This window comes from Coregonus clupeaformis, unplaced genomic scaffold (genome assembly GCF_020615455.1).
Source record: "Coregonus clupeaformis isolate EN_2021a unplaced genomic scaffold, ASM2061545v1 scaf0039, whole genome shotgun sequence".
In the NCBI taxonomy this organism is placed as follows: domain Eukaryota; kingdom Metazoa; phylum Chordata; class Actinopteri; order Salmoniformes; family Salmonidae; genus Coregonus; species Coregonus clupeaformis.
The window spans coordinates 604,655-618,385 of record NW_025533494.1 but is presented as its reverse complement, the minus strand read 5'-3'; the positions used below and the strand labels follow the sequence as shown (position 1 = coordinate 618,385).

The following is a 13,731-nucleotide window of genomic DNA, read 5'->3' as shown; positions in this document are numbered from 1 at the left end:
ACCACAGTGTTTCACAGCAGCACGATTTGTGCCTGTTGCCACAAGAAAAGGGCAACCTGCGAAGAACAAATACCAAATACAACCCATATTTATGTTTATTTGTTTTCCCTTTTGTACTTTAACTATTTGCACATCGTTACAACACTGTACATAGCCATAATATGACATTTGAAATGTCTCTATTCCTTTGAAACTTTTGTGAGGGTAATGTTTGCTGTTAATTTATGATTGTTTGTTTCACTTTTGTTTATTATCTAGTTCACTTGCTTTGACAATGTAAACATATGTTTCCCATGCCAATAAAGCCCTTTGAATTGAATTGAAAGAGAGAGAGAGAGAGAGAGAGAGAGAGAGAGAGAGAGAGAGAGAGAGAGAGAGAGAGAGAGAGAGAGAGAGAGAGAGAGAGAAAGAAAGAAATAGCTGTGACTAAAGGGGAAATTAGAATTTATAAAACAAACAAATTCTAGAAGTAATTAAATGAATGCTATAGCCAATCCCAGTGAGTTGTAAGTATGCACGTTAATAACAACCAATTGAGAGAGTAAGAGCGAGAGAGACAACAAGCGATTTAAAACCTTTTAAACCCTTTATTATTAAGCCCCTGAACAGTAGCATCAGTTACTTTATCTATTCTTCACTACAATAGATAGCAGATTATAAACACCATACATCTCCAAAGATTTCATACAAAATTAAGCAAATTACTGAGTTACTGAGTGTCAGATCTACAGATTAGCAAAGCTGTTTATTGTTTGGCAAACAGCCCCATCAGCTGGACAGGTTTATGATGGTTGATTGAGCAATATGTGCTACACATGAGCAAACTACCCGAATTAAATCGGCCAATGATCAGTTAAGGGAAAATCCTAACTTCCTCTTAAGTAAAATGTCCACTTAGTCTCCCATTGACATCAATTGCATGACTAACGCTTTGAACACACCGACAGTGTCATTGCGTTTTGGTACACCAGAAGTACATTCATTTCCAATTGAACGCTGCATTAATCTTGAACGCTGCATTAATCTTGAACGCTGCGTTAATCTTGCAGCATTGCGTTGCAGAGGCAGTTGCGGTGTGTTCTGTGTGGTGCATACGTTGGATTTATCGAACGTATACGTCAAACTGTATGCGTAAACGGGTTGACAGAAATGGTAGCAGAAGGTGAATGTTGAACTTTTGTTGCACACATATCTAGATGATGCTGCATACTATTTTGCGCAACGCCGCAGTCGGTGTGTTCAAAGCGTAAGTGAAAATTTGACTTGGCGCGGAGGTTAGGATTCTCCCCTAAGTATGTATGACTACATGTTACACACTAACTACATGTTAGTGAGGATTATTGATGAATACTAATGTTCAGTATTGTACATGAAAATGAACATATATTGTGCTGAATCTGAATGTACTAGATTACAAATGTAAAGGAAATAAATAGCCAAAGATCAAATCAGAAAAGAGCATTATAAAGCTTCACTCTAGCATGGTTACCTCTAACAGTTTACACAGCTCTGAAGTATCATTAGTGTGCTGGTAACAAACCCCAGACTCATTATAGAGGGGCTGAGTGAATGTTGTCTGATCTCTATGGAGGAGGGTCATTGTGTCAGAAACTCTTGATGAATATGAACATATAAGATTAAAACATAGTGTTTTATCAAAGTATATTTAATTCCTTCAATCTCTAAAGATAAACAGTGAAGGAATTATATAGCTAAATATAAATTATTTGAGAAAAATAATTGCACAAAAACAGATCATGTTGAATCATCAATCTGGTTTGTGGATTTCTACAGTTTACACAGCTCTGCAGTACCAGTAAGATAAAACCCAGGATAGAGAGGCTGAGTGAATGTGGTCCTGACTCTGTGGAGGAGGGTCATTGTGTCAGAAGAGACGCTGTAGAAGGAGAGTGTACCTGCCTTGTGATCCAGGTAAACTCCTACTCTGGAGGACAGAGGGCCTGATACTTTAGTAAAAACAGTATTGTGAAAGAAACAATAACCATTCCTAGTGCACCGTAAACTCCAGGACTTTTTATGTAGCCAGAATAAGGAGTCATCACCTGACCCTCTGCTGATGTCTTTATAGGAGACTGCTGTATGAACAGTGTGACCACTCCACTCAACCTCCCAGTAACAGCGTCCAGACAGACCCTCTCTACACAGCACCTGAAACCACCCAGTGAACCTTTCTGGATGGTCAGGATATGGATGGGGTTGTCTTGTACATGTCACCTTTCTGTTCTCCTCAGACAGGGTGAGGTGTTTGTTTGCTGTGTTTGGGTCCAGTGTGAGCTGACAGGAGTCTAGGAGAAGAGCAGAGCAGAGACCAATGAGGGGAGATAGATATAACAATCAGTTAAGTCAGATACTGTCTTTGATTATAGCAGAGTAGAGATTATAGCAATATGAGAATCAGACAAGCAGCTAACTAGTCTGACTATATCTACTATTGTTATATATGTATATCTTAGGGCTTGTGAGGAGTGTCAGTAAATAATCTTCTCCTTTCCCCCTTCTGATAACCAGGTGGCGAATCGCATCTCTGCATGTCTGGCAGACATATCAGTATGGATGACGGATCACCACCTCAAGCTGAACCCTGGCAAGACGGAGCTGCTCTTCCTCCCGGCGAAGGACTGCCCGTTCCATGATCTCGCCATCACGGTTGACAACTCCGCTGTGTCCTCCTCCCAGAGTGCGAAGAGCCTAGGCGTGACCCTGGACAACACCCTGTCGTTCTCCGCCAACATCAAGGCGGTGACCCGCTCCTGCAGGTTCATGCTCTACAACATTCGGAGAGTGCGACCCTGCCTTACACAGGAAGCGGCGCAGGTCCTGGTCCAGGCACTTGTCATCTCCCGTCTGGACTACTGCAACTCGCTGTTGGCTGGGCTCCCTGCCTGTGCCATTAAACCCTACAACTCATCCAGAATGCCGCAGCCCGTCTGGTGTTCAACCTTCCCAAGTTCTCTCACGTCACCCCCCTCCTCCGCACACTCCACTGGCTTCCAGTTGGAAGCTCGCATCCGCTACAAGACCATGGTGCTTGCCTATGGAGCAGTGAGGGGAACGGCACCTCTGTACCTTCAGGCTCTGATCAGTCCCTACACCCAAACGAGGACATTGCGTTCATCCACCTCTGGCCTGCTGGCTCCCTTCCTCTGCGGAAGCATAGCTCCCGCTCAGCCCAGTCAAAACTGTTCGCTGCTCTGGCACCCCAATGGTGGAACAAGCTCCCTCACGACGCCAGGACAGCGGAGTCACTCACCACCTTCCGGAGACATTTGAAACCCCACCTCTTTAAGGAATACCTGGGATAGGATAAAGTATTCCTTCTAACCCCCCCAAATTGTAAAGTGGTTATCCCACTGGCTATAGGGTGAACGCACCAATTTGTGAGTCGCTTCTGGCTAAGAGCGTCTGCTAAATGACGTTAATGTGCCCTTGAGCAAGGCACTTAACCCTAATTGCTCCTGTAAGTCGCTCTGGTTAAGAGCGTCTGCTAAATGACTAAAATGTAAATGTAAATGTAAATAGAGACTGTTAGTTATTTCAGGATAAAGAGCACACAATTAAATACAACAATTTAATGTATCTCTGTGAGAGATAAAGAGACTCACATTGTAAGAATTGTTCTCTGGTCTTGGGTTCTGGAGGCAGTAAAACATCCACTGTTTTCACTACAGACACACAAACACATTCACAGAGAGAGGGAATGTTACTATTACCATACCATATTGCATGTATAAATGTACATAAGTTATTATTTAACATTATTTATCCTTTTAGTATTATTTTCAACCCACCTGTACTGGAAATCTTGGTCCATTCTCCTTTAAGGAGGTTTTCTAGTTTCTCTCTCAGCTCAGACACAGACTTACTCACATCTCTGAAGTACTGAAGAGGATGGACAACAATGCTGGGTAAGTCTGAAGATACACTGGGTATGGAGAGAGACTGAAAACTCTGGAGAAAAAGAGAGAGAGAGAGAGAGAGAGAGAGAGAGAGAGAGAGAGAGAGAGAGCAGAAGATTAAGAAACTGTATATCTTCATTATGGATCGATGTAGCCTATAGTTATTGTACAAAGATAGTTTAGTAAGTTACCTGGAGGAAATGGATGTGATCCTCTGTGTGTGAAAGCTGCTCCAGCTCAGTGTTTCTCCTCATCAGCTTAGCCACCTCCTGCTCCAGTTGTTTCAGGAGTTCTTCAACTCGACTCACTTCAGCCTTCTCCTGGGCTCTGATCAACTCCTTCACCTCAGAGCGTCTTCTCTCAATGGAGCGGATCAGCTCAGTAAAGACCCTCTCACTGTCCTCCACTGCTGCTTGTGCAGAGCTCTGTTGTACGATAGAGAGAGAGAGAGAGAGAGAGAGAGAGAGAGAGAGAGAGAGAGAGAGTCTATTTCGCTTGCTTTGGCAATGTAAACTGTTACAGGAGTGCGTCGCAGTTCCGGAGCGAACCACTAGGTCTCATCCTCCGACAACCATAGGCACCTCCTCACTCACAGTCGGGACTAATTATCTGCCTATTGGTGCCACCTGTGGCTATCTGATTCACCTGTGTATTTATGCCCTCACTTCCCTGTGTTCCCTTGCTCAGATTTCTCTGCTAGTTCCTTGATGCCAAGCAGTACATATCAGTGTTAGATCACGTAACAGAGTTACAGGTACTCGAGAAGTGTTCTCCCTGTGTCATTGTGTTTTTCCAGTCAGAATTAGTATTTCGTATTTTTTGCTGTCAGCCTGTTTTTTGGAGACCTATGTGCTCCTCATTTGTTTTCGTGTATAGTCCGTTATTTTGTATCCTGGCTTTTGGACCACCAGTAAAGATCCTTGTTTCGCCATCTCTGCCAACTGCCTACTGTCTATCCTGCACCACACCTGGGTCACACCTCACACCAACCCTTACAGAAAACTGAGCCAATATGGACCCAGCGGAGGCAGCACAGTATCATAGCGCATTGGCAGCGCAGGGAGCCATGCTGGATCAGCATGACCGCAGCCTGCAGCAGATCATCGAGAATCTCCGCCAGCTGACGATCACCATTCAGAGCCAGGTGGACACCCAACCAGCCCCAGCAGCCAGAGTTCACCCAGGAGTTACGCAAGGTGTTCGACACCTCTTGTCGGCAGGGTGACCGTTCGGTGGCGAACTACTCCGTGGAGTTCCGGACCCGGGCTCGAGAGGCAGGATGGGAGGAGGCCGCCCTGGTGATCCTGTACGCGCAGGGGCTATCAGAGGGGATGAAGGATGAACTCTCCTTCAGGGCACTGCCTGAGCAACTGGACGGCCTCGTCGACCTCTCGGTGCGGGTGGACAATCGGCGTCGTGAGAGGGCGTACGAGAGAGGCATGACGCAAGGCTCAATTCAGGGAGGAGACGCCTCAGGAGGAGGCTATGCTGCCGGGTGCGGCGCGCTTGTCCCGGATAGAGAGGCAAAGGCGTCTGCCGCAGGGACGTTTCCGGTACTGCGGCCACGCAGGTCACCACGGAGACTCATGCCCGTAGAAGCCGGGAAAACGGGAGGGCTCGCTGGTATCGGGAGGGGTGCTAGCGAGCCGGAATCAAAACCCCAACTCCAGAGATGCCTTTTCTTTTTTTTCCTTTTTTTTTCAGGGGGGTAGATCAGCATAATATTGCAGATATATTGTAACTTCCATCAATGTAATTGTCTGCATCACTTCCAATCCCCATGTTTTTTTATATACATACAGTGAGGGGAAAAAGTATTTGATCCCCTGCTGATTTTGTATGTTTGCCCACTGACAAAGACATGATCAGTCAATAATTTTAATGGTAGGTTTATTTGAACAGTGAGAGACAGAATAACAACAAAAAAATCCAGAAAAACGCATGTCAAAAATGTTATAAATTTATTTGCATTTTAATGAGGGAAATAAGTATTTGGCCCCTCTGCAAAACATGACTTAGTACTTGGTGGCAAAACCCTTGTTGGCAATCACAGAGGTCAGACGTTTCTTGTAGTTGGCCACCAGGTTTGCACACATCTCAGGAGGGATTTTGTTCCACTCCTCTTTGCAGATCTTCTCCAAGTCATTAAGGTTTCGAGGTTGACGTTTGGCAACTCGAACCTTCAGCTCCCTCCACAGATTTTCTATGGGATTAAGGTGCTTCTTCTTGAGCCACTCCTTTGTTGCCTTGGCCTTGTGTTTTGGGTCATTGTCATGCTGGAATACCCATCCACAACCCATTTTCAATGCCCTGGCTGAGGGAAGGAGGTTCTCACCCAAGATTTGACGGTACATGGTCCCATCCATCGTCCCTTTGATGCGGTGAAGTTGTCCTGTCCCCTTAGCAGAAAAACACCCCCAAAGCATAATGTTTCCACCTCTATGTTTGATGGTGGGGATGGTGTTCTTGGGGTCATAGGCAGCATTCCTCCTCCTCCAAACACGGCGAGTTGAGTTGATGCCAAAGAGCTCGATTTTGGTCTCATCTGACCACAACACTTTCACCCAGTTCTCCTCTGAATCATTCAGATGTTCATTGGCAAACTTCAGACGGACATGTATATGTGCTTTCTTGAGCAGGGGGACTTTGCGGGTGCTGCAGGATTTCAGTCCTTCACGGCGTAGTGTGTTACCAATTGTTTTCTTGGTGACTATAGTCCCAGCTGCCTTGAGATCATTGACAAGATCCTCCCGTGTAGTTCTGGGCTGATTCCTCACCGTTCTCATGATCATTGCAACTCCACGAGGTAAGATCTTGCATGGAGCCCCAGGCCGAGGGGGATTGACAGTTATTTTGTGTTTCTTCCATTTGCGAATAATCGCACCAACTGTTGTCACCTTCTCACCAAGCTGCTTGGCGATGGTCTTGTAGCCCATTCCAGCCTTGTGTAGGTCTGCAATCTTGTCCCTGACATCCTTGGAGAGCTCTTTGGTCTTGGCCATGGTGGAGAGTTTGGAATCTGATTGATTGATTGCTTCTGTGGACAGGTGTCTTTTATACAGGTAACAAGCTGAGATTAGGAGCACTCCCTTTAAAAGTGTGCTCCTAATCTCAGCTTGTTACCTGTATAAAAGACACCTGGGAGCCAGAAATCTTTCTGATTGAGAGGGGGTCAAATACTTATTTCCCTCATTAAAATGCTAAATATATATACAGTGGGGGGGAAAAAGTATTTAGTCAGCCACCAATTGTGCAAGTTCTCCCACTTAAAAAGATGAGAGAGGCCTGTAATTTTCATCATAGGTACACGTCAACTATGACAGACAAAATGAGAAAATCCAGAAAATCACATTGTAGGATTTTTTATGAATGTATTTGCAAATTATGGTGGAAAATAAGTATTTGGTCAATAACAAAAGTTTCTCAATACTTTGTTATATAACCTTTGTTGGCAATGACACAGGTCAAATGTTTTCTGTAAGTCTTCACAAGGTTTTCACACACTGTTGCTGGTATTTTGGCCCATTCCTCCATGCATATCTCCTCTAGAGCAGTGATGTTTTGGGGCTGTCGCTAGGCAACACAGACTTTCAACTCCCCTCCAAAGATTTTCTATGGGGTTGAGATCTGGAGACTGGCTAGGCCACTCCAGGACCTTGAAATGCTTCTTACGAAGCCACTCCTTCGTTGCCCGGGCGGTGTGTTTGGGATCATTGTCATGCTGAAAGACCCAGCCACGTTTCATCTTCAATGCCCTTGCTGATGGAAGGAGGTTTTCACTCAAAATCTCACGATACATGGCCCCATTCATTCTTTCCTTTACACGGATCAGTCGTCCTGGTCCCTTTGCAGAAAAACAGCCCCAAAGCATGATGTTTCCACCCCCATGCTTCACAGTAGGTATGGTGTTCTTTGGATGCAACTCAGCATTCTTTGTCCTCCAAATCACGACGAGTTGAGTTTTTACCAAAAAGTTATATTTTGGTTTCATCTGACCATATGACATTCTCCCAATCCTCTTCTGGATCATCCAAATGCACTCTAGCAAACTTCAGATGGGCCTGGACATGTACTGGCTTAAGCAGGGGGACACGTCTGGCACTGCAGGATTTGAGTCCCTGGCGGCGTAGTGTGTTACTGATGTTAGGCTTTGTTACTTTGGTCCCAGCTCTCTGCAGGTCATTCACTAGGTCCCCCCGTGTGGTTCTGGGATTTTTGCTCACCGTTCTTGTGATCATTTTCACCACACGGGGTGAGATCTTGCGTAGAGCCCCAGATCGAGGGAGATTATCAGTGGTCTTGTATGTCTTCCATTTCCTAATAATTGCTCCCACAGTTGATTTCTTCAAACCAAGCTGCTTACCTATTGCAGATTCAGTCTTCCCAGCCTGGTGCAAGTCTACAATTTTGTTTCTGGTGTCCTTTGACAGCTCTTTGGTCTTGGCCATAGTGGAGTTTGGAGTGTGACTGTTTGAGGTTGTGGACAGGTGTCTTTTATACTGATAACAAGTTAAAACAGGTGCCATTAATACAGGTAACGAGTGGAGGACAGAGGAGCCTCTTAAAGAAGAAGTTACAGGTCTGTGAGAGCCAGAAATCTTGCTTGTTTGTAGGTGACCAAATACTTATTTTCCACCATAATTTGCAAATAAATGTTATTATCAGCTAAGCCATTACAATTATAACTGGCTATACTTATTTCATCATACACCATAATGAGACACAAGTTTCAAGTCTATTTATCATTATATATGTTTGTAAATTTACCATAAAAAAATACCGTAATGATTGAGTGTCCATATAGCTGTACCATGATATTTGCATTGCTACTAAGTATCCCTTCAATTGTTCTCCACTAATTCCCCCGCTAAAGCCCCTCCCCATCCCAAGTTGAGCCATCATCCCAGTGATCGGCATCCCACCCACATCCCTCCGGATCCCTAGGGCCCCGAGAGGCCAGGACCCATCCATTGAAAACAGCACACAGTGCCACGCACAAAACAGAAGCAGATTAACCGCCAAAAAGCATTTCCAATGCTTTCACCTCTATATATTACTATTTTAAAATATATATCTATTCAAATATCTTGCATATCTTATTTTCCATCATTATCAATTAATATGCGTAATAATGTTGGCAGTTCATACGTAGGATTTTATCATATAACCCGGAATGCCATTGTATTACATTTAATTTATTGACAAGCAATTATTATCCTAGCAAATAATTACTGTGGTCCATCCCATTACTGTGGGAGCAATTATTAGGAAATGGAAGACATACAAGACCACTGATAATCTCCCTCGATCTGGGGCTCCACGCAAGATCTCACCCCGTGGGGTCAAAATGATCACAAGAACAGTGAGCAAAAATCCCAGAACCACACGGGGGACCTAGTGAATGACCTGCAGAGAGCTGGGACCAAAGTAACAAAGCCTACCATCAGTAACACACTACGCCGCCAGGGACTCAAATCCTGCAGTGCCAGACGTGTCCCCTGCTTAAGCCAGTACATGTCCAGGCCCGTCTGAAGTTTGCTAGAGTGCATTTGGATGATCCAGAAAAGGATTGGGAGAATGTCATATGGTCAGATGAAACCAAAATATTACTTTTTGGTAAAAACTCAACTCGTCGCGTTTGGAGGACAAAGAATGCTGAGTTGCATCCAAAGAACACCATACCTACTGTGAAGCATGGGGGTGGAAACATCATGCTTTGGGGCTGTTTTTTCTGCAAAGGGACCAGGACGACTGATCCGTTAAAGGAAAGAATGAATGGGGCCATGTATCGTGAGATTTTGAGTGAAAACCTCTTTCCATCAGCAAGGGCATTGAAGATGAAACGTGGCTGGGTCTTTCAGCATGACAATGATCCCAAACACACCGCCCGGCAACGAAGGAGTGGCTTCGTAAGAAGCATTTCAAGGTCCTGGAGTGGCTTCAGCCAGTCTCCAGATCTCAACCCCATAGAAAATCTTTGGAGGGAGTTGAAAGTCCGTGTTGCTCCAGCGACAGCCCCAAAACATCACTGCTCTAGAGGAGATCTGCATTGAGGAATGGGCCAAAATACCAGCAACAGTGTGTGAAAACCTTGTGAAGACTTACAAAAAAACGTTTGACCTGTGTCATTGCCAACAAAGTTTTGTGCCACCTGGGCCACAATGATAAACCCCCTCTCTGATTGTCCGAGTGTGACCCCCTCCCCATGGGTTATTGCAGCCAGTGTTGCCAGCACTGCCACTACCTGGGTGGGGGTACCCCACCGGAATCCCCACCGGCTAAGTAAAAGGTCGTCAAGGTTCTCATTAGCGGCTTTGAGAATTTCCTTGTATATAATGCTCTCCCATCAGGGGGCTCTGGCTTTGTAGGACCAACCCTGCCAGGCAGGCTCAGAATCTTGAGGGGCCTGTGCTGCTCAAGTAGGTCTCTGACCGCATTTATTTCTCTGTTTAGGCTGCATACTCACAGCAGGTCCATAAAAGAGATGGGAACTTCTCTTTGGTGTATGGGTCACTCAGGTGGGTGTCCAGGATATAGGGTTGGGGATCTTTCCATCATGATAGGACATTACAAAATTTGATTAGATGTATACTATATTTAAAAATGTATATCCCTCATCTACACAAAATTGAAAGTTCTCTCTCACTACCCCTGCTCATAGACACCCGTCGGCTCTAGGATATGCAACCATTTCCCCTCTCGCTCAATTAACACTGCACCTTTCCAAACACAAAAATGCACACCACATGGTTGACTGCGGAGGAAATGGGCCGAGCGTGCAAACGCACCCACATCCCACACCTGCTGCAAGGGGGAAAGGACGCCTGGGAGAACACAGGACCAACCCCAACAACCGTCCGCCAAAACAACAATTTCCCGCCAAAAAAGCCATGTTCTAATTACAGGAGTGGGTCGCAGTTCCGGAGTGACCCACTAGGTGTCATCCTCCGACAACCATAGGCACCTCCTCACTCACAGTCGTGACTAATTATCTGCCTATTGGTGTCACCTGTGGCTATCTGATTCACCTGTGTATTTATGCCCTCACTTCCCTTGCTCAGTTTTGTCTGCTAGTTCCATGATGTCAAGCAGTACGTATCAGTGTCGGATCACGTGATGGAGTTACAGGTCCTCGAGAAGTCATTGTGTTTTTCCAGTCAGAATTAGTATTTCGTATTGTTTGCTGTCAGCCTGTTTTTTGGAGACCTATGTGCTCCTCATTTGTTTTTGTGTATAGTCTGTTGTTTTGTATCCTGGCTTTTGGACCACCAGTAAAGATCCTTGTTTCACCATCCTTGCCTACTGCCTACTGTTTCCCATGCCAATAAAGCCCTTAAATTGAATTGAAAGAGCGAGAGAGAGAGAGAGAAGGGTCCATGTTAAGCAGTCTATTCACTCTCTTACTCAGAGCCCTGTTCCCCTCAGTCGGATTAAAGAGTGGCCTCTCTCTCATTTACTGGAGGAGGGAAGTGACATTTTGCGTCTCCTCTGATCAATAATAATAATACTCACCTTGAGAGACTCCTCAACCTGTTTGAGCTCCTTCAGAACCTTCTCTCTCTCCTGGACTCTCTGCTGGAACTTCTGCTGACTCATCCCCAGCTGCCTCTGTGGAGATACACTCTTCATTTAGCTATCAACCTACACTGATGTCAATGTTTTTATGTCAAAATACTATGATACCATATTGCACGGCCAATAGTCCAATAGTATGGTAATATCCTTACAAACATACAGCTAATGGCATAGGGCCCATAGAGAATAGGGCAGTCTCTTTGGAAGTCTCTTTAAAAGTCATTATCTATGTTGTTAAATACTGTATATGATTATAGCGTTACAGTACGTCTCATCGAGCTTTGACTGAACTTTGATGATGGTGTTTGACGACAACAACTTTATTTTTATTTTTTATTTTAACCTTCATTTAATGGTGATACATTTGGAGAATCTTTTGGAGAATCTTTTTCATGTGAATAACTAACTACATATGTTTCTCTCATATTCAAACAGCCTTCCCATTGTATCTTTACATATTTGTTAATCTCCAACAAGTTGTTCTGGTCTTACCTGTTTCTCAGTCCTCTCTGCTGCAGCTGACACTGTATCATGACCTTTATGTTCATCCATCACACACAGTAGACCGATACACTGCTGATCAGTACGACAGTAAACCTCCAGCAGTTTGTCATGATGAGAGCAGATCTTCTCCTGCAGTTGTGTGGTGGCTTTGACCAGCTTGTGCTTCTTTAGTCCAGGAATTTCATAGTGAGGTTGGAGGTGAGTCTCACAGTAAGACACCAGACACATCATACAGGACATGAGGGCTTTCTGCTTTCTGGTCCCAGTGCAGAAATCACAGGCCACATCTCCAGGTCCAGCATAGCACAGAGCAGGAGGGGGAGCAGCCTGGAGTCCTGTCTTCTTCAGTTTCTCCACCATCTCAGTTATTTTTCATCAAAGTAGGCCTTGGAGTGAAGGTTTTTCTGCACTGAGGGCAGCTGTAGACCCCCTTCAGATCCTCCTGATCCCAGCAGCCCTCAATACAGCTGCTACAGTAACTGTGTCCACAGGGGATGGAGACCGGCTCCTTCAGTAGATCCAGTCAGATAGAACAACAACAGAGCTGGTCCTGGTTCAGCAGAGTTCCTTGTTGAGCCATTTGGACTGTTGTTCACTCTCACACAGACAGACAACACAGAGACTGATCAGTTTAGTTTCCTCATAAGAGAGTGTGGGAGTGGTTCTGGTGGGAGTGGTTCTGCCAGAGGGGCGGGGTTAGAGTAGCCTGGATGACAGTCTGTTTCTGCTATCTTGCCAACTCATTATGGAATTGTCATGGAAAACATGTTTGGATAGATAATGACAATGGAGTAGGCAAAAGCACAAACATGTTTGAGAGCGAGAACGAGAGAGAGAGTGACATACAGACAGACACAAAGAGAGAGACGGACAGATAGACAGAGGCGTCTTGCATCCCAAAAATCTGAGGGGGAACAAAGTATGTGAGGAGGCTTGAGGGAAGTCCAGAGGGAGCTAGGCCGCCAGTCCGGAAGTTGGAGAAACTTGCATTTGTCAAACACCTGAATCTGCTTTTTCCTGCAATCTAGAGCCACGCTCGTTATGTTTAATTATATTTTTAAAATATGTCAATTCTTTGCCATATTTAAGCATACCTCTTGAGCAGTCTGTATCCTCCTGACTGGTGGTTCTCTTTTTAAATAAACTTACTATGCTTCTCTGCATATCTGCTAAAATCTGGGTAATAGATTGAAAGGAATTATTCAGTACATTTAGTTATTGCTTGTTTTTCTAAAGTCTACCAACCTTGCCAGCAGCCATGCCAGCTAATATACTATAGTTCGACAAGTTAGCTACTCTAGAAATGGCTTCTTGGTAGCTAGTTCTGAGGTTGGGAGATTGGGAACCTATCTGGGCTAGCTAAATTAAACTTCATAAAATTGCTAGTTGGCTAGTATTATTACAGAGAAACAACAACAAAATAAAATACAACATTTAAACAGTACAAATCTGTGCCCCCTATCGGCATGACTCCTCAGGAGAGAGATGAGACTGATCCGTTTCGTTTTCTCAGAAGAGTGTGTGGGAGGGGTCAGAGGGAAGGAGGGAGGAGAGAGAGAGAGAAAGAGAGAGACAACCTAGATTTAAACGCTTTTAAAAACTTTATTATTAACCCCCTAAACAGTAGCATCAGATAATTTATCTATTTTCACTATAGATAGAAGATTTTAAACACCATACATTTTCAAATATGTAATAAAAAATGAACCAAGTTACTGAGTGTCGAGTCAAGAGA

General features: G+C 44.6%; 1 protein-coding gene across 1 annotated transcript; it reads right to left on the bottom strand.

Annotated features, from left to right (window-relative positions):
• Positions 1-1,716: 1,716 nt before the first annotated feature.
• On the bottom strand, positions 1,717-11,546 carry LOC123483165 (tripartite motif-containing protein 16-like). The gene is made up of 5 exons (XM_045212682.1): positions 11,430-11,546; positions 4,109-4,342; positions 3,810-3,969; positions 3,624-3,683; positions 1,717-2,306 (listed from the first exon to the last, which is right to left on the bottom strand). The coding sequence occupies exons 1-5, from the start codon at positions 11,544-11,546 to the stop codon at positions 1,789-1,791; spliced, it is 1,089 nt and encodes a 362-aa protein (XP_045068617.1). The 3' UTR covers positions 1,717-1,788.
• Between the last annotated feature and the right edge of the window lie 2,185 nt (positions 11,547-13,731).

Coding starts and splice junctions, on each gene's coding strand:
- LOC123483165 (XM_045212682.1), bottom strand. CDS start 11,546: ATGAAGAGTGTATCTCCACAGAGGCAGCTGGGGATGAGTCAGCAGAAG. Junction 3,970..4,108: donor ATCACATCCATTTCCTCCAG/GTAACTTACTAA, acceptor CTTTTTCTCCAG/AGTTTTCAGTCTCTCTCCAT. Junction 3,684..3,809: donor GACCAAGATTTCCAGTACAG/GTGGGTTGAAAA, acceptor GTGTGTCTGTAG/TGAAAACAGTGGATGTTTTA.